This window comes from Dermacentor albipictus, chromosome 2, assembly GCF_038994185.2.
Source record: "Dermacentor albipictus isolate Rhodes 1998 colony chromosome 2, USDA_Dalb.pri_finalv2, whole genome shotgun sequence".
NCBI classification, from domain to species: Eukaryota; Metazoa; Arthropoda; class Arachnida; order Ixodida; family Ixodidae; genus Dermacentor; species Dermacentor albipictus.
In genome coordinates this window covers 194,091,254-194,119,233 of record NC_091822.1, presented here as the reverse complement: position 1 = coordinate 194,119,233, position 27,980 = coordinate 194,091,254, and the positions used below count along the sequence as shown (strand labels likewise).

The following is a 27,980-nucleotide window of genomic DNA, read 5'->3' as shown; positions in this document are numbered from 1 at the left end:
GTATTGCCCATTACTGTGTGTGATATGCAGGACCTTAGCAGCACTACAGCTGATGCTGAGAAACTTTGTAAACCAAGTCAAATATGTTTTATTTAATAAAGTACGTATTTTACAAGTGTGAAAATGCATTGTGTCGGACGATACACATGAGAAATTTGCACAAATCAAGCTCTTGGTGAATAGATGCACACAAAGCACAGTGGTGCTATTTCGGTGACATAAAAGGATTAGCAGGCTCTCCTTCAATGACTTTCAGCCTCATTTTCAATGATTCTTCAAGTATGTATATCGCACACACTGCGTTACCAAAAATATGTGCAAGTACTGACTTGTAACCTGTGAGCTATACTGCGACAGGAACTAGCACTGTGGTGTGGGCACACAGCTCTCGCATGTTATGTTACACAGAAAACGGACCACTTGTCAAAATTTAAATTTATATGGTGGCAAAAGTGAAGTTATGTGTTAAGATGAAAGGCAAAGTGAACATTACACGTTAACCGCAGGACCGATAGATTGGCAAAACGTGGATTTCAATGTATCTTCACACTTAGGCCATCTTTGTTAAAAATTTTTTGTGAAAATTCACTAGTTTGGCCTTTGGCACCTTTACAATGACATGCAGTCTTTGTTTATTGATAAACCATTATTTAGTTCCAAGCACATGATTTCCAAACCTCATGATGTCGTGAGGAGCTAGTGTGGGTCTGAACTTCAGGATTGTCTTTCGTCCTTGCATCTTCTCTGGTTTACCAAGACTGCTAATGGTAAGACAGATGCTTCTAGTGTTGCACAAGTGTTATTTACCAATCTAGGTTAGCTTAGCTTAGCTTAGCTAGCTTAGATTATTTGGTGTCCATTTAAAGGGACACTAAAGCAAAAAAATAATTTGAGCTGCATTAGTCGACTGCCATTGTACAACACCAATACCATCACTCTTACAGTGAAAGGAGGCTTGGCAAGCAAAAGAGACAAAAATGAAAGATCGGTGGCATCACTGCAGCCTTGAAGTTCCCACACCAGCTCGCCGCCGTAAGGTCATGGATTTTCAGTGTTTTCTTGGGCGATAGTGAATTTTTTCTTGGTAAAGATAAACTGAATTGTATTCCAAAGGAGCTAGAGATTGAACTTGGCAAGTTTCATGAACCTTTACAAAGCCAAAACGGCCCAAATGTGAGAAAATACTATATCCGCGATTTCACACCGATGTACTGGCACCGGGACACTGAGGCAAAATTCAAAAAGAGAAAGCTTTCTTTCTCTTCTTGAAATCAACTTCTCACCATAAAATTAGTGAAAACAGAGTTTTGAAGGAACAACTGCTCAGTTTAAACTGATTTACTATTTCTCTTGAGTGTCCCTTTAAGGCGATATGCGAGCACCTCAAATCAAGCTGTGTCGGTGCAAATGCCTGCACAACAAGCTGCAAAATTGTTTTACAGCTTTTTCACGCTCCAACACACCCCCAGTTACAAAAGCAAGCTTCACGGTATATGTGGAAAGCATAATCAAGACGAGAACATTGTAAAGAGCCAATGTTAAGAAATGTGCAATAAATGTGCTTTTATACATTTCTATTTCCTTGGGCCCAAAGTAAACCTGCCTGGGATAGGTGCCTCCCAACGGTTCCCATGTGGCACATATTACCTATTCTGCTTAACCACTTAAGGCCAGTTGTTGAAATTTGGTGACTCATGGGTCCTGAGGTTATAAAGTGGAATGGGAAGATTAAGTGATAGAAAGCTGGATGCTGAAATCATGTGCAATGCTACCAAATTGCACTCGTGCTCTGCGCACAATAGTTTCCATTGAGGATGAACACTCCAAGAAAGCCATGCAACTGCATCCAATTGGTTTACAAATTGAAGTCATCTTTGCAACACCATCAGGTTTAGAACATGCGAGAAGATACGAGCTGGCTCGCTTTCAAGTCGAAGGGCATATACTGAGAAAATGTGCATTTATGAAAGCATTCTTTCACACTAGATGCCCGTTTCATTTTGTAACAAGGCCACAAATTTCACCCTGGCATATAAAATAATGTGCAAGTAATTTTGGATGTCCTAACCTCGTAAGCAAGTACTTTTAAGTGTACTTCAAATGTTATTCTTCGGAAAAGAAAATCTGCCTAATAAGAGGTTAAGCTATGCTATTACAGTTCAGCATAAAGTAAGAAGCAGTGAAACCGTGCCTGGTGAGGTGGAAGCAGACAGTTATTATAGATGTTTAAGAAAAACAATGGATATCGTCAATGACGTATGCATTGTATGGTCTCAAGAGATGTCACCTATCTACCGATAACTGCACACTACTTGCGTTCTTGAAAAGCATAAAACTGCATTTTATGCATGGAAGCACATGAACATTACCTATATTATTTACAACCTGTTTATCATTGGTTTGGGTGACATGAAATGGCACATTTCTGTAAATTTTGCAATGGCAGAGGCAACATACTGTGGAGCTTCTGCTTATTATGGGTGTGCAAATGCACTTGCAAGGGGTAATTCATTAATGCATATAGGAAGGCATTCTTTACAAGCTCCTGCCACAATGACGATTTCAGAATTTACCATTCAGCAACTTCCACCAGAAGGTGAATATTAGGTTTGAATGTATACATAAAAATGATCAGAGAGGAGAATGTTAAATGGCAACTGCCTCCAGGAGTGGCGCAATGCCTGCTGGCTCTAGAAGGGAAAAAGCACATAAAAAAAGTTGTGAATGAGGAATAGTAGAGCGTTTAAGAAGGAAGGAGGTAAATGAGTGAGAAAGAGGAGAGAGCATAAAAGAAAAAAACATCAAATGGACATACTGGAGAACAACAAAAGAATGAGGCGTCCACCACGCACCATACGCTCATCAGACGGGACATGATTTCTAGCAGATGGTCCACAAATTAGCACAAAATTAGACCAGAATGTTTAAAATATAATCAAGAGTCTAAATGTGTCACCCTCAAAACTAATGAAAGGCTCTGTGAGCATGATCATGTCTAGAAGGTCAACAGCTTTAAAGAGCACCATTTCAGGTGAATGAAGAAGTCAACTGTTAAAACTCTACACCAATGTGTGCAATAGATAGTATAGTCAGGTTCTGAATTCTTTTTTCCCACAACAACTGGGAATGTCAATTTTCTATAAATTTTGGTTCTATATTGGTCGATGCTTTATTTAGCATTTTCTCAACAATTAGGAACCTTCTCAAAGCTACTTAAAAATTGATGTCCAGTCCGGAAAGTTGATGTCCGGCAAAACTTTGTGACTGACACCAATGGTATGGTCCAGTATGACTGTCACACAGATAAGACAACTGAATTGTACAACCATCAATGCCCTTATTTGAAACCAACAATATACAAATTTTCCTCATAGTGACGAGCCTTTTGAAAAAGCGATGTTTCAGTGATGAAAACTGTCTGGAAAGGATCTAAGCTTTCCTTTTCCTAAGAGAAATTTTTTTCTTTCTTTTTTTCAGGCATGGAAGCTCTGGAGTTTCGTACTTGATAGGGAAAAGTGCACTGCTGAAAATAGAAATCATTCCGATAAAGTCTGAGCACTGCAGCACTATGGGACATTAGATTTCATTGCTTGAAATGCGCCAATACATGCTGCACAACTTGCTATCAGAGACACCTTTGGCTGTATTTGATAGAAACTGACACTTGGCAGAAATCACAACAATACAAGTACTGAGCAGATGCAGTCAAAGTAGTACTGTAGAGTGCTGCTGTGCTACAATCTGCCAACAGAACTGGGGACAATCTACTAATAGAAAAATATTGTCGATAAATCAACCAACAATGTGAAAAGCATTCAAGAGGCACCCTTTGGCCTACAAGGCACGCAAGGTACATTTCAGTGACCTACAGTATTCATTTTTAGTGGCACACAGATTAGCACAGCTTTAGGCTTTGATGCATTGACAACAATCGCTGTGCAACACAAACCGAGATCACTATATAAACACTCAACAATAGAATATGTAAAACAGCAAACAAATGAGAATACTATGACATGAAATACCAGCCAGGATGTCAAAAACAATTTCTGCTATAGCAAAGGAACATGACACTAGGAACTTGCTCGCTTAACATGCAGCAGAAGCCACATGCATAGAATGTAACAGATGGAATGATGTTCCAGTTTTGTTTTTTGCAGTTCTCACTTCCTGGCATAGACGACCTGGCACACACAATTAGTTTTAACAGCTTCATGTTCAAAATAATGGAACTAAAGTATGCCACACCAAACTAACTCAATCTGACGATCACAATGTGACAGAAAGTGTTTGGTCGTAGGCTGCAGTTCATTCACAGTGAGAATTGCACTTCGCAAGATGGCAGTTATATCACCAAAAATGCGTAGAAGCATGTGGACTATAACCAGCATGATATAAAGGGCACTTCCATGCTTGTTGATTGATTGCAAACACTCATTGTGCTGAGAGCTGTGGCGCTCTTGATCTTCCATACCAGAACACTCTTGACGTGCACAGCTGGGACATCCCACTGCACATGGCACAGTGTGCAACCATGCTTCAAGACCAGATCACACTCCTTCTTCGTCTCCAGCCTGTTCATTGGGATGTGGCTGATGGGTCCCAATGGCTTCCACTGCAATTTCCATGGCCACCAATGGGAAATAAGGAACACATTAGCTCATGTAAACGACAATACGTAGTTACTTTTCTGAAATACCAGCACTAGCCAATTAACATTCTAATATGTGCTTACGAGAATAATAACAAATAATTGCTTGACTTCTCATATTAAAAACGTTGAGAAATTAAAGAATGAATGAATGCAATTATCTAGGCTAGACCAGCAGATTGCTCTTTAGAAGCTTCATCTGCATATGTTAATTGGTGAAAAAAAATAATGGTTTGCTAGTGGAAAAAGTGAACAACAAACTTCTATTCTTAAGCTTTTTTCCCCAAAACTGGTGCTTCATTGATGCAAAACTGTGATGTCATGAATTTTGCTGTATTTTTCACAGTTTGGGCTCCTTTGTAGAGAAAAGTCTATGAGAGGTGTTAAATTTAGTTTATTTTATAATGAAGTGAGTATTTTTCTAACTACACATTTATGAATTAGCCTCGGCTAGATGTTGCCAGAAGTTCGGTTGTTGCTGGGAGCTACTCTGAAAACTAAAAGGCAGTGTTGTCACTTATTATGTGCTTTCGCATTGCTTTCTGACATACCAAGCCTCTGCTCTTGGTAAACATCACTTATCTGTTATTTCCGAGCTCCTGTCTACCAACCGTATTTTATATTTCCTTTAAGCATTTCTTCAGCAAGAGAATGAGAGGCATTTCAATTGCCTTTCTGAGCATCAGCGCAGGATATGCACAGGATATGAGTGCAGGTGCGGCGGACCGAGCCTCGCAATATGGCCTCATAAGCCGTTCTTCTGCTTTGTGTATAGCACAATCAAGAGTGACTACCGTGGCCTCCTGGTCCTGCCGTGCCCACGCCAGTGCGTTGAGATTGCATGCGAAGTTCTTTGTGCATGTAAACTTTTATTGCGTGGGGACATTAAAGTGAACCCGGGTCCTAACACGGAAGCTTTATTGACCCAACTATTAGAAGTGCAGAACAAGCTAGTCACAGAGATAGCCACCCATAGGAATCAGCAGAGTGACATAGCAAAAATGATTTTTGACCTTAATGAGCGTTTCAGCGATTTGGAAAGGCACGTTTCGCAAGTTGACAGCCTAGAACAGACAGTAAAGTTGCTTCAAGCTAAAGTAGTACACCTTGAAGACAGGAGCAGATGCTGGAATCTGGTTATCTTTGGCATACAAGAAGACAGGGGTGAAAATGAGACAGCTCTTTGCGCAAATGTGATTGAAGATCTTTTTTTTTATAAGGGAGTCAATGTAATATGTTGCTCTATCGCAAGAATACATCGCATTGGAAAGGCGGGAAAGAACAGACCAGTGATTGCATTCTTTCGAAATTACAACAGAAAACAGGAAGTCCTAAAAAACGCACGAAAGCTCAAGGGAACAAAAATTTCCATTCAGAATGATTATTCAGCGGACACACTATGAAAACGCAAGCTGTTAAGGCAAAGCACCAAAAGAAAAAGCAGCAGGGCAAGAAAGTGACTCTTCTGCATGATAAACTACGCATAGATAATGACTTATACACATGGGACGATGACGCCAATTCTAGGGTAGGATTGGTTAGCTGTCAAAGAACCTCCAGCAAAAATTGAAAGGAAACTTTATGTACTGAAGAGCTGCATCTGTTAAATATAAACGCACACAGTGTTGTGAATAAAAGTGATCAGCTTGAAGCCATCAATCTGGGACACAGCCCTCACGTCGTCGTGATCAAGGAAACTTGGCTCCGTGATGATATTCACAACAGCATCTTTCCACCTTCATACCAAATTTTTAGGCGGGATAGGAATACAAGAGGAGGTGGCATCGCCGCCTTGGTCAAACATAACATTCCAGCAACTCTTCTAAGACAAATCGACAATCATGAAAGTATTTCATGAAAGTTGTCATGCTGGGGCTTTTATTTATTACTGTTCGCAGTGTATCGTTCTCCCGATGCACCCCCGTAGTTTTTACATGATCTATACGAACACACGTCGAATTTCGCACAGGAGAAAATAATTATTGGTAGTGATTTCAACCTTCCTGGTGTTGATTAGAACGATCCTTTTGCTTCTTGTGAGTATAGCGTGCATGTTCAGAGTGTACTAGACTTAATGTTGTGTAGGAATCTGCAGCAAGTGGTTAAGCAACCTACTCATATTCAATGCAGTTCGTCCTCAATATTGGATCTTGTTTTTGTAAGCCAATGTGTGGAAACCTTTTCTGTTTCAGTCGAACCAGTGTCTTTCAGATCACTACATCGTGAAGTTCTCATGCCCTCTAAAAGCACGAAATAGTTCTATACAAACAGTTACCGTTAAAAACTTTTTTCGTGCGGAAGGATAATGCGCGACATCTTACACAAGAAAGGAAAACTAAAATGGTTAAGACAGCGCAGTGCCTCCCACAGCATTATCCGAATGAATCAGACACTATTCAACCAAGCTGTAAGTCATGCAAAGCAGAACTATTTTCAACATACGCTGCCAAACTTTATCCAAGCCACACCTGAAAAATTCTGGTCCCACTTGTGCCGGGAAAAAGAGGGCACTAATCAAATAATGCATAACGACATTCTTGTTACAGATAAGCAAAGGATCGCTTGACATTTTACTGTTTACTTTCAGAGCGTTTTTTTGAAAGGCTTGTGATGCCGCATGCGTCGATATTACGTCATATCCTCTTGACTCCGACATCGTATCATTATCAGGCGTGGTGTCTATGCTTCTCAATTTAAAGACTAAAACTTCACCAGGCCCTCATAATATCCAAAATGCGTTTCTGCATCGATATGCCGAGATGGTTGCCAGTTTTCTTGTAATTATCTTCCGTGATTCCCTACGTTCATCTAGCATTCCCGGCGATTGGAAAACAGCGCGAATCATGCCAGTATTCAAAACAGGCGATAAGTCATTGGTCTCAAATTGTTGTCCCATATCTCTCACTTCTTCCTGTTGCAAAATTCTTGAGCATATCATAGCCAACTATACCATTGACTTTCTAAACAATAGGAATATATTAACCTCTTTTCAACATGGTTTCAGGAAGGGTTTTTCCACTGTTATTCAATTGGTCTCAGTCGTACATACTTTGGCAACTAATTCTAGATAAACCTGGGCAAATTGATGTTATTTTTTTAGACTTCAAGAAAGCCTTTAATTTAGTTCCTCACGCTAAACTCATTTTCAAACTTGAAAATATTGGCCTTCCAAATTTTATTGTGGATTGGGTATGGTATGGTATGATATGGTAAAACTTTAATGAAGTCCTGCAGATCGTGAGTCTTCACGAAGCAGGCCGCTCCCACGCGGGAACCGGAAGGCCGAGCCGTTCGGCCGCATCGTGGGCCTGCTGGACAGCCCAGAGTTGGTCAGCCAGAAGAGGGCCGCAGAGAACTGCCTCTCATCTGGCCGAGCTGTTAGCGATCACAGAGTGTGACCGGGCACACCGCCAGAGCATATGGTATAACGTGGCTATTTCTTCACAATCGTGGCAGGTAGCATTGGTGTAAGTATCTGGATAGATTTTATGTAAGAGTGACGGATTCGGATAGGTATTCGTTTGTAGTAGATGGAGCGTTAATGCTTGAGCTCTATTGAGGTGTGGATGAGGAACAAAGTAGGTTCTACGGCTGAGATAGTAGTGTTTAGTAATCTCGTTGTAGGTGGAGGGCGTGTCCCTGTTCTCTGGGGAGTCAACTTCCGATTGGTTGAGGGTAGCGCGGTGGGCAAGTTCACGCGCAGCCCCGTGAGCCGACTTGTTGAGGTTGGGGGAGCACCCTTTATCTGACCCTGATGTGCAGGAAACCAATAAATGAAGTGGTACGTGATTGCCTTGCCTCCAATAAGTCTGAGGGCCTGTTTGGAAACGGTGCCTTTTTCAAATGCTCTGACTGCAGATTTTGAATCACTATAGATGACATCCCGTGAGCTATTCAGCAAGGCTAGTGCAATAGCCATTTGTTCAGCTATTTCAGAGTCCCTCGTCCGAACCGAGGCAGCATTGGTGATTTTTTGCCGACCATCAACAGTGACGATGGTGAACGCCCGACGTCCCTTACAAGAAGCGGCATCCACAAAGCTGACCTGTCGCTGATCATTGTGTATTTGCCTAAAGAGGTTGGCCGCCCTTGCCCTCCTTCTACCGCGATTATGACCGGGGTGCACGTTCCTAGGTATTGGCGCGACCGTAATATTCTGACGAATCGACGGAGGAACATCAGAGAACTCCTACACTACTCTATCGGGGTGATATCCGAGTTCCTGCAAGATGGATCTCCCTGCCTTCGTTGTTGTGAGGCGAGTTAGCTGTGCGCTCTCCCGGGCTTCTGCAATCGTTGGATGAAAGCAAGTCATATCTCGTCACTCGAAGTACATAACGCAAATATGTCACTGGCAAAAGTTAAGACTTGAGAACAAACATTCTTAAGATCTGCCTTCAACAGGACTGCTGCGAGACACTTCGGCACCTTATATTTGAGTGTCCCGCTTTCAGTGCGCAGCGCATGTCGCTAGTGAGAAACTATAATCTCCTTTGCCTGCGGTGTATGACACTATACGAATGTTTATGCCCCAGTGGTTGCGCGTCTAAACATGATCAGGCTCATCGCGCTCTACATACTTTTCTAGAGTTAACTAACTTAGGTTCAAATTTGTAGTGTCGAAACTATTCTATTCAACATTCTGTAGTAACGTGGCCTTTAGTGACCGGCCCTACTGTGTGTGATCTGTACTGTGTTCTACTTTAATCTTTACATTTGTTCTGTTGCTCTTCCTTTCCTCCCCTCCTTCCTATCTTCCATTTCTGTGTTGCTGTCACTTCCCTTCTGAAGAGTAGGCAAGCGTTGTGCCCCTTCCGGTGGCAGTTGCCAGCCTGCTCCTCACTTTCCCTTTCCTGTTAATTGTGCATATGTGTTCAAAACAAATAATAACAATAAACTTTAAAACAGTGAACAACTTAATTTGATACTCTTGGAAAGTGACTGGTGTGACAATTATAATATAAAAGCCAATAACTTTCGCATCTGCTACTAGCATTCCAATGGGTTTATGTACAATGTGTTCCATGCAGATCTCCTAGCTTGTCTGAACCATAATCTGCAAATCATCGGCTATTAGATAGAACGAAACACTATAACGCTACTTAGGGAGCAGAAAGACTTCTCAGTAACAGAAATCTTGTTCAGAAATGTTGCACAGAGCTTTAGCCTATATGAAAATTCTCACTTATTCAGTCATGAACCTCACATAAGACCACACACTTGAGCATTTTGAAATGTTTGAGTGATGAACGTTTTCACAGTGGCAAAAGGACAAAGCATGAATAAAAGATGCTTTCACGAATGCAGGCAGTTTCAACCTACAAGAGAACTGCAGTTCTAATGTACAGATGTATTTATTAAACATGCTGCCAGATTCCACAAGGTATCTATAGTTTGGTTTTAATAAAAATTTTATTTCTGGTGGAAATATAATTCTACTGTGCAGTCATTATGCCATAGTTTCAATAACAGCATTCTTTTCCTTGTTTTTTTTTTCTTTTCTTAAGAACAAATATACATGGTAAGGTATGCAGCAGTAACTAAGCCCATCTCATCAGGAAAAATTAATTGGAGTGTTTCATGTAGTGACCACATGCATTCTTCTGTGGTTGAAAGAGTGATGGAACCTAATTGCACCAAGGCTATTTTAGGAGCACGAAAGGTGGCACCAAGGCTATTTGAGGAGCACGAAAGGTGCCATTAGCGGTCGGCCTCAGCTTAAACAATGACCACATGCAACCTTTTCCGATGCACCGAAATCTTGATGCACAAGTGCTTTTTCATTCCACCCCCATCAGCAAACAGCCACTGTGGCTGAGATTGAACCTATGACTTCTTGATGAGTAGCACAACTTAGCCATTGTATTCAATGGATTCTTTGGCAGTTACAAATAAAAAGCTATCTTGTCTTGAATTTTCCATGCCATTATTCACTGCATGGTCCTCAGCTGCTTCTCAAGTTCCTTTGTTCTCCCCTACTTAGACCAAAGTCTACAAGTTTATCTACATATTTGAAGCATGCAATTGGGCTATGGGAGACGCTGTAACGAATGACTCTAGATTCATTTTGACCATATCAGGTCTCTCAATGCACGTTATTCTCATTTAAGCTGTTTTTACTGTCAAGTCAGGCCCCATTGCAGTGACGTTGCTACAACTGAGGATTGAAATTCCTGGCCTCTTGCTGAACAGGGCAAAGCCAAAGCTTCTAATTAAACCACCACTGCAAGTTTTCAGCTGACAAACTACTTGAGGTTTGTTTCAGTAAAGTTTCACACTTGAAAATGACCAACTTGCACAAAAGCGACATAAAGAAGGTCAGTGTTGTACATCACATGCAATGTCTTTATTGAGAGCTTGCAACTCTGTCATTGTAGTTTGTACCGATGGAATGTGAAACAAATGGCATGTGAACTCATCAGAATGGCAGTGCAGAAAAAAAAGTGCTTTGTTTTTGTGCTCACGGTTTCCAGTGAGGTATAATCATTTTTACCCATTGAGAGAGCCAAGCGTGGTGCATGGGCACTACGCTGAAAATATGCCAGAAATGCCAGAAAATAAGGACAAAATGTGTTGCGCCAACTAAGTCACATGCATTGTTTTTCGGAAGTTCAGCACATGCACCACCTTTTGCTAGGTTCGTTTCACATTTGAGGCTAGTCTGCGCTTCACATGAAGGACTTCATGCAAGCACTCTGCGCATCCATAAAAACTCACCTACGATTATGATACTCCCTAATGCGAAATTTGTGTGCAGCTCTACATGTACTTCGCAATATATTGAGGCAAAGAATTGAGAGAGACTTGTAGCAGAGTCTATAATCGTCGAAAATCTGATCTGCGGGTCAACCACATTAGCTTTTATACACGACTTGTCGAAAGTTCCAGTGAAATCGCTGGTGTCGCATGGCTTCTAGAAAGTACTACACAATTCGTGCCGCGTATACAATTACATTACAATACAACTGCAAACCATGACAATCGAAACAAGTGCGAACGAGACCAAACCAAGCAAACCAAAACTGATGCGAGCAGACGATAGTACAGAACAAGCAGTCTGGCTGAGACCAGTTATGAGTACGCATCGAGCGGTTGGGCAAGTCCGCACAACACCAGTTTCCCGCACGCACGTCACTGAAGGGGCCACTCTCATTGGTATCCGCTGTTTACGGTTCGTATCTTTCATATCCCGCTCCATGTTCGCTCTTTCATCTTTCGCTGTGCTTGTTCGCTCGGTTACACCGCTGCCACCGCTGCATGCCACAAGAACGGACACCTAAGAGCTGCGCTCGAAATAAAGCTGATTTGGTGATGTGTTCTTCAGTCTTCCTCTGTGCCATCTTTCCACAAGCTGATGGTTTTAAGTACGAAGTTTTTCCCATTGCTTGGTTAGCTGTTGCAGAGTGTCGCCATGCAACATGCAACGTGTCATGCCCACCACCGTATAGGGCAGGCCTGCCGTGCAGAGAGCCTTTGCCATAGCTTGCAAAAGCCTCACCTGCAGGGTGAATGAGCTACGCCCACGTCAGGAGCAGAGTAGCGGTAGTAAGTGGAGGGGCGCAGCGACTCCAATGACTCTCCTGCGCACACTGCTTTCCCAAATTTAGGGAAATCGAGCCCCCTTAGTTAGTCAAAAGCAGTTCACTACAAGTATAAAACTCAAATAGAGTGAGCATTAGAAAAGTGTAACAGCATGTTAGTAAAAAAGAATTGGAAAGTGTGACGTGAAAGTGATATAACAACTTGCACATTTTGCTGCAGCTAGTTATTCCTAGCTAACTGCAATACTGTGTTTAATGTCCGCAATAAGCTGACATAGCGAAACAAAATATGTAAAGGCTCATGCTGATTACATTCCACAAGCATTCCTATAGCACTGTAATGGAGAGATGAGAGACACCAATCTTACAAGTATTCTTTTAAGTAGTAATGGGAATGTGCTTGCTGTCAGGATAATGACAATGAGAAAAGTTCAGCTCATGCTCAATCACCAACCACAGAATATGACAACTTCTCAACTTCACAGTATTGTTCCAGAAAATTTATATTACTACACCATCTCTGAACATCTGTTTGAACTATTAAGCAATTTGAGAGGCTGTGCCAAGTTGCAGTCTTAACCAGCTCTAATCAAACTTTTTAATGGAGGGGTTGTGGTTCAGCATCCTAGCATCTATCATTGTCAGGGGGAAAAAAAGGTGAATAATGTGGCATAACAACTAAGCTGACTAGATGGAGTAAGAACATTGTTAGACAGGCAGGGGACAGTGTGAAAGAAGGGGCCTCATTGCAGTAAAACTTTCTCTTACCACTCTGCAGCTTTGAAGCTTATGGCCAGATAGGTATTTTGGCAACAGGGTCACTACATTTCTACTTCTGTGCCACCATGCCTATAAATGTTGTCAAGCAAGTAATGCTTTTAAAACACAGGTCACAACTCACCACTTCTAGTACATTAGGTAGTGACAAGACAAGTAAATCAGGGTATTAAAACATTCAATTGTGAATAATCGCTGCACTCTAAAATCATGACTACAGGCAAATGACCAAGCACAATGTCTGATCTCTCTCTCGTAGCTGTTCTTGCAGTTCCAATATACACAGCAGCCCCCTTTGTGCTTAAACGTCTGGTTGATGAGAAGGAAAATATTTAAAATCATGCACGCATACATACATTTTTCTCGAAGCCCACGGCCAAAGTTGCGCACCACCTTGTACATGGTAAATGCCAATATCACTCGTATCAGTAGGGCGACCACAGCACATGTCACTGTGGCCTGGTACAGAACGGTCAACGATTTGCTCCGTTGCAACTGCAAGAATTATTATAATTATAATTATTATTTGATTTGAAAACATATGTACACTTGACAGGAAAGGGAAAGCAAGAAGGTTGGCAACTGCCACCGGAGGGGCACAACATCTGCCTATTCTTCAGAAAGGAGGAGACAGAAATATAGAAATGGAAGATAGGAAGGAAGTGAGGAAAAAGGAAAGAAAGAGCAAGATGACGAATGTCAAAGAATAAAGCAGAACACACACAGTACCGGTCATGCACAGTAGGGCCGGTCATTGCAGGTCAGGCTGCTAAAGGATGTTAAAATAGAATCAGTAGTGTCTGAGGTCCTATCAGATGAAAACAGAAATATGCTACAAATTTCAGCCTAATTTAGTTACTTCTAGAAAAGCGAGAAGAGCGTGCTGAGCCTGATTGAAATATCAATGATAGATGCAAGAAACAAGAAGGGTAGGCTTATACACAGCACCAAAATGTTACCGATTTACTGATGGTGTTTAACTTCCTAAAGCAATGCACAAGTTTGAGCTATTTGGTAGACCATGGCTGATAGTGCACAACAGAACAATGAATGGGGAATGAACACTAGAGAGCTCGTCCATGTTGTTTGTTCCCCATCCACTGCTCTGTTGTGTGCTACACTCAGTACTCTTACCATAAGAAGCCAACAAACGCTGACAAAACGTTCTCGTGACGCCTGTGGCAAAAAAGGACGTTCCACGTCCGCCGCCAAGGTCTGAGAGTGGTGGCGCTGGCTAACATTCCCAGGGTTCTACTAGGACACCTAAATACCCAAGAAAGTGGATGGGGAAACGGCGCCACGGTAGCTCAATTGGTAGAGCATCGCACGCGAAATGCGAAGGTTGTGGGTTCGGTTCCCACCTGCGGCAAGTTGTTTTTTCTTCCACTTTCATTTCCATTAACTTATCGTTTATTTATTTCATTTATTAAGCACAAGCAATTTCCCCTATGCTGTCCTTGGTGTCAGTGTTTGTTGGCTTCTTATGGTATGACTAATAAAAATCAAGCCCCTCGGTTAACCCCTTTTCGTCTCGTTTACTCAGTACTCTAGCAACACAGGGGGGCTCAGAGGCTATGAGAGATGCCATAGTGCAATGCTCCTGATTAATCTTGACAACTTCGAGTTCTGTAATTCTTCAACCACATACATTTACCCAATTTGTAATCGTTCTAATCACGAGCCATTTCATGCATTTAGGCATCTTGCAGGAAAGATGCTCAGGTATACAAGTGGATGTAAAGTGATTTATTTCAGAAAATTAGTTTACTTCTGAGGCTCTCAACGATACTTGAGCAGTGTATTGCTCGAAACACCCTCCTGGGTGACGACCACGATTTGCACTGCAGGCCTGTAAGGTCCTCATTGTTGCTTCCTTCTAAATTGCTCTCATCCGAGGACGTTCGTTCACCGAAGTTGAAATATATTCATACACTGCACTAAAATAGTCTTCAGATTCACTAAACTTATGTGAACACTGTTCATAAAACAAAAGCACATGAAATGTCGCTTTCTTGTCGGTGCTTCACGCCACAAATCATGCGAAAATCCCTGAAAGCATGAAAAAAGGAAAAATGTTGCCCTCATCTGGATACATTGTCAAGTGCACTTATTAGAAAAGTTCCATAAAGTGGGTGCTACCAAGATAAATAACTGGCGAATGCGAGCACGCATGCATGTTGGACACCTCTGGAATGGATATTTTTGTGTGTCGGGAGGGTCCCCACAAACAACCAGCAAGGGTTAAAGCGCATCCAAAACTTGGTACAGGAGCATTCTTGCATTCTGTCCTACTGACTATGGTGACCATGGCCAGGTACCAAACCTGCAACCTTCTCATCATATTTATTACAGGGGTTCATACTGCCAAAAAGAGAAATAGGCTGTCTAATTGCATTTACATCAAACCCGTGTACTTAGATTTAGGTGCACGTTAAAGAACCCCAGGTGGTCGAAATTTCCGGAGTCCTCCACTACGGCGTGCCTCATAATCAGAAAGTGGTTTTGGCACGTAAAACCCCAAATATTATTATTATTATTTACATCAAGGGGTCGTGATGAATGTAGAGAAAAGCTATAATGGAGGATGTTGGGCTAATTTTGACACCCCCAGAGTTCCTTGGCCCTTTCTGCGTGGACAGCACCTTTCCAATTTATGAATTCCTTTGCATTAGTTCACAACATTTGCTACTTCATGAATCAATATTTTAGCCATAACATGAAGTCTGACATCTCTTCCAGCTGCACCTGAATAGAAATTAGCAATAAGATGGTATCTTAAACATGAGAAGTACTAGTTGTTCCAAACATGCCATAATGTTATCGTGGTCTCAACTGCTTACAACTAATTAGCTGTCACTATTGCCTCTTTTTGCTCATTGGTATTTTAAAGAACCAGGCACCGTGCAGGTCCTGACATGTGACACTATCAGTGGTAGGGCGAGGAGGAGGATAAAATGATTGAAGCTAGATGTCTAGAAAAAATATTATGTAGGTCCAACGCACATCATGTTGGAATCTATGTAAACAAAAGCTTTAGTGAAGCTCTTAATTAGATGCTATACAAATACTGATGGTGCATACAATTGTGTATACTTTCATCCTGCACAACTTGCAATCTGATGCAATGTTTACATTTATCCACCACAAATATCACAACATTATTCTCATGCAATTTATATTTTTGTTCACTACATTGCTCACTAGCTATGTCGATACAAGCAACAAATCAGGCACATGTACTGTTTGAGACGTCTTTGCATTAATGTCAGCTGGATGAAGGCGATGTGTGTTGAAGGAAGAACATCTATGACAGGTGTATGTGCAGGGAAGTAATACAGATGCCCAGCTACATTTAAGCATTCTGTACCTTTCGTGCCATAGTGGCACATACCGTTCTGGAGCATTGTCCAAGAATGGGCACATACCCACATATGAAAGGGCTAAATCAAAGAAAATCAAGTAAATTAAGGAATCTGTTGAACATAATGTGCTATTTTGTTAAAAGGTCCGTGCGCTTTAGCGACAACTAAGTGTTGATATTATATGTTCAGATATTATACAGGAATTTACCTTCTTTATTACGCAGAAGAGAGATGCACTTACCGGCACTACTTGGTCAAGTGGCATGCAGGGTTCATATAAGCCTATTTGCGGGTAGTACTTGCATTCAGCACACATGTGACCTTTGTATATATATCTACAAATATATCCGCTTAGATACCATTGGACCTAACCAAACAACAGCCAACAGCAGCCACACCAAATCCAGGAAGACAGACAAAGAAAGCTTTGCTTTAACACTTTTCTTTTCCTTTTTTCTTTTTTTAACACTTTTCGGGACAGCGGTTCTGTTGTGAAGTTGAGATATGATCATGCTTTCATTAACAAGGTTCGTTATAACTGGGATGACAATTCAAACTCATTAGTAATGGCACCCGCTCAACGTATTTCTTCTGAGTCTGGCCATTTGACTTCCGTTCCATCCACTTCCTGAATTCATCCTGGTCATTTTGAGAACCTTGTTGTCTTGAATATAAATGCTCGTAGTATTGTTAAAAAATTTCCTGATTTATTGTCCCTTATATCTATTCATTCTCCCCATGTTATCGGCATCACAGAGACTTGGCTGTACAATGGTATTTACGAATCTGAGTTCACTCCACCTGGTTTTGTTGCTGTGTGCTTAGACAGGATTTGCGGCACTGGTGGTGGCGTGGCACTGCTTATCCGGTCGGATCTATGATTCTCAGTCTTACCTTCTCCTCCAGAAACAGAATCCGTGTGGTGTAAAATTTACCTTCATAACCGGTGTATTGTGATTAGTGTTATATATCGTCCCCCCGGCTCTACTCTTGATGTTCTTCATGCTGTTGCAAATTTCATGAGCGAGATCAACATTGCTTCGTCGAGTTTTATCTGTATGGGTGATTTCAACGCCCCTGGTGTCCACTGGCCATCATTGTCTGCAGTCGGTCGCGACACAGCTATTTGTAAAGAAGTAATAAACATTTCCTTGTCCTTTCGTCTCACCCAGGTTGTTCCTAGTGCAACCAGATTAAACTCCGTCCTTGACTTAGTTTTTTAAGCGCTAACCTAGCCGAACGTGACTTTTCTTGCGAGGTAGTTGATGGTATTTCAGACCATAAAGGCATTTTAGTGTCACTTTCCTGTCAAATTTCTAAATCCCCCTACGCGTTTACTAGTTTCCCTGATTTCACTCGTGCGGACGACAACTCCATTACTGATGTCTTATCTCATCATTTCGATACGTTTAGTGCACTTGCAGACAAGCAGGACGTCAAATGCCTTGCTAATTACTTTGAGCGTCTTGTCAAATCATGTATCGAACGTTTTGTGCCCAATAAAACTAAGAAAAGAAATTCTAACATTCCATGGATGACTCGTGATATCTTGCATTTGTCCCGTCACGTTCGAAGGTTAAGGCGTTCCAGAAGAGGCACTGATCCTATGGCGTTGGATAGATTTGTTAAGGCAAAGAAAGAACTCGATCTTAAGTTGAAAAATGCCAAGGATTTCTTTTTTTGCGTTCGCCTGCACAATTTGTTAAGAACTAACCCACGAAAATTTTGGTCTTCTATTTTACCTCGCGATGCTTCATCCACTTCTTTCAGAATAGATAATGACGTCATCAACGACCAGGCGGTGATATCCGATGCTTTCAACAAGCATTTCCAATCCGTGTTTGTTTCCGATAACAACTTTATCCAGGCACTTACCAATATAGTTTCTTCTGAAGCAATCAGTGACATTGAGATAAACTGCGAAGGCATCCTCAACCTTATATTAAACCTGGATGTTAAGAAATGCACCGGTCCGGACGGGATACACAACACGTCCCTTGTTCGTTATTCGTTGTGGTCATCAAAATATCTGTCAGTCATATTCAGAAAGTTGTTATCATCCTCTACTGTTCCTTCTTCATGGAAGCTAGCCAAAGTGCTCCCTCTTTATAAATCTGGAGATAAGCAGTGTTTGTCGAACTACAGACCAATTTCACTGACGTCACAGTCATGCAAAATGTTGGAACACATCATTAATAAGCACATCACCCTCTTTCTGGACTAAAATAATTTACTGTCTAACATGCAACATGGGTTTAGGTGCAGTTTTAGCACGTTAACGCAGCTAGTTGAGTTGAGTTGAGCATGACATTTCATTTAACCTTGATGTAGGCAACCAGGTTGATGCCATTTTTATAGATTTCTCTAATGCATTTGATACCGTTTTACATTCTAAACTTATTGCTAAACTTAATGCTGCACAGCTTAATCCTCATTTAGTTAACTGGATTTTAAGCTTGCTCTCATTTCGCTCCCAGTTCGTCTCTTACAGTTCGACTGACTCTGCTAGTGTTGATGTGACATCAGGTGTGCCCCAAGGCTCCGTCCTTGGGCCGCTTCTTTTCTTATTATACATAAACGACTTGCCACTTCACTGCTCTTCTAACATCCGTCTCTATGCTGATGACTGCATTCTATATGAAGTGATTAAATCTTCTAATGATCATAATCGCCTTCAAGAGTCGTTTTCTAGGTTTTGCGATTGGTGTAACACTTGGCAAATGAACATTAATTTCAATAAAACTGTTCTGATGTCTTTCTGCAACAAATCTTCCCCTTCCCTTTTCAGTTACTCGTTAAATGGCCGTGCTGTAGATAAGGTTTCCGAGTATAAGTATCTTGGTGTCATTTTTACGCATAACATGTCATGGTCCAAACACATTGATTACATATGCAGTAAAGCACTAAAAAAATTAGGTTACTTGAGGCGAATGCTAACCCGATCTCCTAAAGACACAAACTTACTAATGTATAAAACTCTAATCCGCCCTGTTCTTGATTATGCATCTGTAGTTTGGAGCCCGCATAAGCAGTTAGAGATTAATATACTAGAAGCTATACAGAAAAAAAGCAGTGCAATTTATATGTCATCGTTACGATTGCGACTTTTCGCCCTCTTTAACACTTTCTTCCTTGAACCTAAACACGCTCTCTTCTCGTCGCCGTGTCGAATCATTAAAATTCCTGCATTGCATTGTCAATTCTTTAGTTAGGCTCTCAAATGATAATTACATTAACTTCGCGCCGGGATCATCAACAATAAGACATCATGACCTAAACTTGATACCCTACTACGCACGTACTAACATGTTCAAATTCAGCCTTTTCCCCCGCTCAATCGAAGACTGGAATTCATTACCTGGATCCATTCGCTCATGCTCATCCCAAATTTTTGCAACCGCCATCCTAGATGCATAATTATGCTCACCCATGCCTGGCATCATTTGTATAACTTCTTGTGTATTTTTCTTTCATCAGTGCAAGTGTTCACTTGTGTTTACCGCTGTATATTCCATTGCATTTTCTGTACCTTTTCTTAACCCACTCCTGCTATAGCGCAAAGTGCGCTGCAGTATGTATAAATAAATAAATAAATAAATAAATAAATAAATAAATAAATAAATAAATAAATAAATAAATAAATAAATAAATAAATAAATGTTTTTTGCACATTAAACTCAGCTGGCTACCTTGTATGCTTATACTAAGCTGGCTCTGACTTTATACTAGTAGCTAAATATTTGTGTTGAGACACTTCTGAAGGCAACTTACATCGTATAGCCTCAGGGCTATGTAGACAACGTTGGGAAACCAGAGCAGGACAAAAACACATAGCCAGGCCTTGCTTTCCTTGTATATCTGCAGTGAATGGAGAAAGGGAACGGGATTATCATGTTACAGCCATTGTAATTTACTAGTTGTAATACTTATAGCAATAACGTGTTGGCGCAAAGTAGCGATAGTGATGTGTAGCTTGTAGTGTGTAAGTACCACAAGCGTGCCAAATTTGTAAGCAGAACTTGTGTCTGCTCTGTATGCACGCAAATAAAGAGTTGTGAGAAACACTGCTGAGTGACGATATGACAAGGTGAATCTCAGAGAAAGGAGTGTATGCAGCCAAGCTGTTACTTCCTATTATAGCTCATGCTGTAGTAACATCTGGGACACTCGAGAAGTCTGTGTCAGTGCAATTCGGATATGTGGAACTTTAGTTGAGAACTCATGAACAAACAGCTGTAGTCTCATGGCCGAGAGCTCGCCTTGAATGTGGGAGGTAGCCAGGTATTTGTTATAACAAATAACATGGCATGAAAACATTGTAGTAAGTGGTTTATTTTATCATAGAACACACAGAAAAGTTCACGGTACTGCAACCGCTCATTGCTATATCCAAGTATTGCTAAAACAGGTAATGTTATAACTGGTTCGACTCCACTGCTGTTCGACTCCAAAAATGTTTTGATGTCTGTCCCTCTTTTTTTTTTTTCATGCAACCTGGTTATAACAATTTAGCTTTCTTGGCAATTGAATATTGTTATAAGTGGTTTCAACTGTACTCCCACAGAGTCTTGTTCTCAGATGTCAATCACCATAAAGAGCCACCGACCACCACACCAAGGAAATGTGTAATCATTAGAAAAGACCAGGGGTTTCTCTGGTTACCTGTGGTACCATGGTTTGCACCCAGCACTTCTTGCGTATTTAAGCTTGTGGAAGCTCCATCACATGGCCACCATTGTGATTTACAAAGAGTAGTGGCCATGTGTTTTCGGTTGTTTACAAGTTCTGAGAAGTGTATACTGCATTAAAATGGGAAATACAGTCAGGACCAGCTGATTATAATTTTATATTACACTATGCATTTTGTGGCACACTCTTCATAGAGCATAGCTATACAAAGATGTACTACTCACAGTGCATTCCCCAGCAAGGGCCCAGACTAGGGTCACTAGTACTCCAACAGCCAGCACAATGGTCTCGACATCATTCAAATCTACACCATTGTGCATGACAAAGATGAGCATGGTGCCCTGCAAGAAAAGAGCCATTTGATGCACATCAGCTGTTTCTGCTCAGCTATTCACAGAATTACAGCGGTGCTAACATCAGCAACAGGACATAATCTCAATAAACACAACCTACAAGTTTGTAGCACAAATTATAAGCATTGTACTAACATAACTAGCATGCAAGAAATTTTATGCAACTTTTATAACTGGACTTCACATTGCCAGCGAATTCTCAGCTGTTTCTGATAATGGCACATGAGTACCTACAGTGAAGCAGCAAGGTCTCATTTAAAGAAGAAAAGAAAGAAAGAAAAACCACCGGCAACCATTAGCGCTGGCAAAAATTACGGTGGATGCACCTCAATGTTTGTTTTACTAGTAATAAGCCTATGGTTATAAAGCTAAAGGTATTGCTGGAGTGTTACTTGCTTTTACAAACTGTAATTCATCTATATGTAGCTTCTAAATTTTTTTTCTGTGGATTATTCACTATAATTTAAAATAATAAGAGGAAGATGATCCAGAGTGCACGACTAAGTCTTATTAAAAGCCATCAAGACAGACACATAAGTACATAAGTCAATGCATATATTAAATGTGCATGTCAGAAATCCAGCACTAAGTCTGCCGTTTCTTATTTTTTATAAGGCTTAACTGATTTCTATCGTTCCATGATGCTCAAGCTGTACATCAAAGACAATGTCAAGTATACAGCCCCTAGTGGTGGTCAGAGGAGTGAACATCTAGCAGAGCATGGTGACCTTATTCACACACAAACACAAAAGAATAAGTAATGAAAGAAACATGCAGACTGAGTTTTTCTATTCTTGCACTATGGGCAGAATGAAAGCAAGGAAGGCGCCACCAGATAGATGAATGGAGTGCATACTAATGTCTAATTTATTTGGTAATAGATACATGTACTTATACAGGGGTAAGGGCAGTGAACAAGAGGAAAAGAAGACAATAGATGTTCTGATGCTTACAATAAGTTTTTAATTTGTGCTCCAATCGTGTGTCTCTCTTGTACAGAGTTCAAGACAAGAAATGAGCGGCAACCAACTAGCCTCCATCATCGCCCTGTTGAGCTTAATCTAATATTTTTATGTTAAAGAAGCAAGCATAGGCCGGCATACTCACTCACGAATACAATGAATCATACTTGCTGCACACTCATGTCACAGGCTTGAGATTAAGCATTACAGAGTGAAGAAGGTTGTGAGGGAATGTGAATAAGAACAGGAGTGACACCTGGTTATTGTGAGGACATAAAATGAGTTTACATGCCAAACCTACAATCTAATTATGGGGCACATCGTTGTGGGGGCTTCCAGATGGATTTTGACCACCTGGGGTTCTTAAATGTGCACCTAATCTAAGTACACTGGCATTTTTGAATTTTTCCCCCATCATATCGTGCCTGCCGCAGCCAGAATCGGACCCGGAATCTCAATATCAGCAGGACGCCATAGCCACTGGGCTACTATGGTGGGCATGCTGACTTATCACAGGTGCTTATTTTCCAAGCCTTTTTCAACATAAGAGGATTGGTGCTCCAAGGCTACAAAGCCAGACGTCTTTTTCATTTACGACTGAAATCACTGCTGCAAGCAAACCTGTGGAGTTATCCATCTGGGAGCAGTTAAGTCCCAATTTACAGGGGAAAGCTGGTGGATATGTGCCTGGCCCCCACCTGTAGCTGCACGTCGAAAAAGATGAGAGAAGAGCAGAGGAAAAGCCATCCGAGCATGGCTTGCAGATCTTCCTTGGCATTGATGCGGAAGAGCAGCTTCCGCTCACGCCGGTATCCATGTGCCACTCGCACACCTAAATACACGATGCCGATTAAGAACAAGACAGCCACACCCAGCCGCACCTGCATGGGACATGCACCAATTTGCACTCAACATCCTGAACTGCTCTCATCTTCGTATATGTACTTCAGTGGCAGCCAGAAGTATCAATAACAGGTGCGAAATTCTTTAGCCATATGAAGCTGCAGTTAGCATAAACAGCGAAGTCTAGACAAGATACCCAAATCCAAGTAGACTTAGTAAAAAGCAACAGAAAAAGAAAAAAGGCTTCAGAGTGGCATTTTATGCTCTACCCTTTTCTTTAAGAGGAAGCTATAGCTCAGGTGCTCCCATCTAAATACATGCAATAGGAGAATCCATTTTTCTCGGCAATCACTGCGCTAAATTTGACGAGGTTTGTTGCATTTAAAAGAAAAACCTAAGATCTAGTTATTGTTGGTTTTGAATTTTTGATTTAGGTCGTCAATTTTTTATTAAAGATGGGCAAATATTGAAAATCTTTATAAAATGAAAGTATCAAGTTTACAAGTCTGTAACTCAGCAATGAAAAATTATATAATGATTCTGTGAATTGCACGTTACACATGAATCTCAAATAATTTAGTAATATGGAAATACAGCTTTCGCAGAACCCCTTGTACGCAATGTAACATATTCGTGTAAGATATAAATTGACATATTGAATTGGTCCTTTCTGAATTATCTTATTGATGCTGTTTACAGAAACTTAACATCTGTTCTTGATGCAGATCTATTAATTTGTAAATTCGTGCTTGTACTTTTTTCGAAATACCAAGCTTTGGAAAATTCTTTTAACAAAATTCAGTCCCTAAATCGAAATTCCACTTCCAAGCGCTCGTCTGTGTCTCTTCTTCCCGTGTCGTCTGTTTGGCGCTATAGTACTTCAGTAATGCACCAACTAGCCCAACAAAACGTTTTGCTGGAATATCCACTTCCAACAATAGCTAGAAGTTGCCTTTTTCTCTAAAATGCAGCAAATCTCTATAAAATCAGCCCAAGGGTTATTTCAGAAAAGCGTTTTTGCATTTTACATGTATTTCAATAGGCCGCGTCGGAGTTGGGCCTGAGCTAAAGCTTCCTTTTAAGCACCGTAAGAAAATTAAAACATTTGCCAGAAAAACATGTTTTTATGTGTGTAAGTGTGATCATATAAAGCAAAACCATGTAGAATATTTCTGTCTGAAAGGTGAATTTTACTAGAAAAAAAAAAATTGTTACACTGCAACAAAAGTTAGTGTACTGCACTCAAGTTAGTGTTTGCTCCCAACATCATGCGCAAACGATTTTGATGATCACATAAAGCAAGACTGCAGCAAAATATTCTGTCAGAAAGGTGAACCTTGACAATTAAAAAAAAGAAATTGATTACACTGTAATGAAGGTAGGTTTACTGCACACATGTGAGTCTATGCCCGCAAATTCACTCTTCAATAGCTTCTTGAGCCGCTTGATGTTATTTACAACACCTGAAAAATAAAGCACGCCATCTGGAAAAAGCGCAGAGCAACACAGGAGCTCAAATATCTGCAGGCTGGCACGAAAAACAACAACAAAAAAAGCAGTGAGCTTATCTTCCGTCCTTAAAGGTTCAAATAGGGCTCTCTGTTAAGCATATAGAATGGAAGTGCTTTTGCTGTACCTTTTTCTCAATGGATGCTCCAACAGTTTGGCTTGCTGATGCAACATTGAGGACCAAATAGAGAAGAAGAAGAAAGCTACTGCTGATGAAGACAGCAATCTCGTGGTATCTTTCCTTCAGTATCCCATGCACAATGTAAAAGAAACAGAATACTGAAAAAAAAGAAGGAAAAAGAAGAAAGAAAGAAGTGACATCACGTGAGCAGAGGTAATAGATCCTCCTTGGCAACTCCAATTATGTAACCAGCTTAATGGCTCGCAGTACCAAACTGATGGGCAGACATTTTGCACTGAGTCCATTTGTGTAACACCTAGCATAAAGATACAGTGAAAGAATACAGTGAAAAGGAGTTTTATTTAAGTGATTTTTTTAGAAAAGGAAAGAAAAGTGAATTTTCAATTTCTCGATTCCCAGAAGAGTTAATGGTAGCCACCCAACACACATGACTTATGACTATGACCAGAATATTAATACATATAGGCTGAGAAATGCAAGTGCAGGCCAGGTGTTAACTGCCACACTTTAAACTAGATACAGGCAACAAAAAGGTTAAGAAAAAAAAAAAGCAGAACAGCACAAAAGATTCAGGTCAGAGCTACGGCTCTAAGTCATATTTAGCAGGAAAGCACAGCACAATAACAGCACCTGTTGCAGAACAGCTGCCTGCCAAGCACTTTTGTAAACGTAAAAGCTCTACTTCAACAGAACATCTATAATAGCCCTTTTGTAGGAAGGTGCAGATCCTCAAATGAAGGTACAGTACGTATGTGTGACTTTTCTGCATTGAATTAATTTTGATAGTATCAACTGCACGATACAGGTAATCTGTTGATAACTGCACATTAACACACTATCCCCAAAGAGCAGAACAAAAATATGAGGTAAAATGCAGAGCTGCTAACCAGGTTAACTGTCCACTTGGCTAACCTTCAGTGAGGGTTGTGGAAAGGGTAGAAAAGATGAGGAGAAAAGAAAAAGATACTAAGAGAATCCGTGCACACACCTATATTCCTAGATGTCTAACAATGACATACATAACAATGTCTTTGCAATAGGATAAAAAACAAGCCATTACCCTTGTTGCTTTTCTTTTTCACGTCTTTTTCTATGTACAGTATTTTTCTCATCTAGCATTACTTATTTTCTTGCAGTTTATTCTATGTCTGCACATAACGTGCAGAATAATATGATTTGTTTGTAACCAAGGAACCTCACTATATGTTGTTAGTTATTTGAGCTGCTTTTTTATTTCACAGAAAGTACCTAAGATTCATAACATGGTTTTAAGGCCTCCCCATGCATGCACACACGAGCGGTATTATTGAGCACATTGCTTTTAGTTTCGGCCACGTAGCTGCTCCTAAGTAGTGAAAAAAGTATCTTCGCAATGGTGTGCAGGAAGTCAGAATGCCAGCAACGCTTTCATGTTACAGCATACTGAAGCAGTGTACACTCTACCTCTCCACACGATTGCATGCGACCGAGTAACAGCTGCACAAGAATGCATGTGATTGCACAAGATTTAGGGATGTCGTATAAAACAGCTATTTGCACTCAGCAGAAGATGCACAGATCTGGCTTCTTCCTTCTTGTTCTCTTTAGTAGGGAGCCCTTGCTAAACCAGGAACAAACAGTAGAGGAGATTGGCAAGAGATTAGAAAGATGTATAAATGGAGTGAATGTCTTCCTAATCTTTGTCCTGCTCTTTGCACTGCTCATTCCTGTTCAGTGAATCACAAATCAGCCCACTTCAACACTCTTCTGAAGCACTAACACAAATGTACTGTCTCTTTCCTCCCTCGAATCAAAAGAGAGAGAGCGAGAGAAAGGATATACAGAAAGGTAAGGAAGTTACCAGAGGTAGTTCTGGTTGGTTACTCTGCGTGGAGGAAATGGTAAGGGGCATCGAAAAAGAAGCACAAAGTACACGGAATACACAAGCTAGCAGTAGCCGGCAGCATTCTTGGAGCATGTTCGTAGACCTTAACTTCAGCAGTGCAGATATAGCCTCCTGCACAGTTCTTTAGCAGCACAGGCCCAGAGCTTTATGCTCTGTTAGTAAACAATTGTCCACTCTATCAATCACTGCACACATCACTTGCCTCTTGGCACTATAGCATGGGCAGACGCACAAAAGGCGTATGTGAAAGTCTCCCCACAGCTGCATATGTCGCACGTCATTCAGAGCAGTTATGAAAACAGTGCTATACCTGTTCTGGTATGCCAAAGCTTGAATGAACTTACATGATGTGAAGCACAACATGATGGCAAAAGTGTAATCATCCGTGTTCTTTGGTAAGGTTATCAAACGTTCTACTGTGAAACCCAGCGACACAATGAGGCTCAACGATGAAATAGTAAAAAATGCCCATTCTAATCGAGACACAGCTCTCAGTGGCTTAATCTGCAGAGAGAGAGAGAGAGAGAAAAAAAAAAACAGCACCACTTACAAACGTATTGAGCAAAAGGTATTTCACACATCAGTGGCACTAAATGGGACAATTGGCATAGTAATCTGTGGCGGTATTCTGAGGCAATCACTTTTGAGGATACTTACTTCCGCTTTAATAAAATTTTGCTTGACTAGCATCGAACACATCAGCATCTATGTGTGACAGTGTTCATGGCACAATGGCCAGACATACTGTCATATAGTATATGGTGCCACCTGTAGGTACCGATGCTTCCGGATCTAGCCATGCAAAACCTCACAAAAGTGAAAATATCTCCGAAAGTGATAGCCTCAAGATATAGTCCCTGCATTCCGCAAACACATTTTAGAGTACAATTAATGACTGATAGTTCATAAATATTATGGAGAGCGTCAATTCACATCATTGCACAGTCTTTATGAAATCCAACAGATTCATAAACAACATGATTGACTAGCTATTCTAATGCAATTAAACTTTTAAGGCAGGGAGTTGGGCTAGTTGGAATTTGCACAAGGACATGCTTTAGAGAGTAAGACAAATGAAAGGAGGTGCAGAGACAAAAGGACAACAGAAAATGCAGAGCGCTGGCGTAGCAGTTAGTCAAGGCAATCTTATTAACTAAATAAACTGGAGAAAAGGGAAGCGAGAAAGGAAAAAAGCGAGAAAGGGCCCAATGTACTAGAAAGTCCAGCATTTAAGGTATAAGCATTTTACCTTTTCTGTTGTTGTTT

The 27,980-nt window shown here is 40.8% G+C and overlaps 1 protein-coding gene across 2 annotated transcripts in view; it reads right to left on the bottom strand.

Moving 5' to 3' along the window:
• Nucleotides 1-64: 64 nt before the first annotated feature.
• LOC135898522 (uncharacterized) overlaps nt 65-27,980 on the bottom strand; it is a 29,740-nt gene continuing 1,824 nt past the window's right edge. Inside the window, exons 2-9 of one of the 2 annotated variants that reach the window (XM_065427495.1) lie at nt 27,059-27,218; nt 24,815-24,966; nt 23,034-23,216; nt 21,245-21,361; nt 20,103-20,189; nt 13,326-13,464; nt 12,150-12,240; nt 65-4,615 (exon numbers count right to left, since the gene is read on the bottom strand). In XM_065427495.1, coding sequence (XP_065283567.1) covers nt 4,579-4,615; nt 12,150-12,240; nt 13,326-13,464; nt 20,103-20,189; nt 21,245-21,361; nt 23,034-23,216; nt 24,815-24,966; nt 27,059-27,218 — 966 coding nt within the window. In that variant the 3' untranslated portion in view covers nt 65-4,578. The remainder of the gene's footprint in view (nt 4,616-12,149; nt 12,241-13,325; nt 13,465-20,102; nt 20,190-21,244; nt 21,362-23,033; nt 23,217-24,814; nt 24,967-27,058; nt 27,219-27,980) is intronic. The other variant, XM_065427496.1, reaches the window with a different exon arrangement.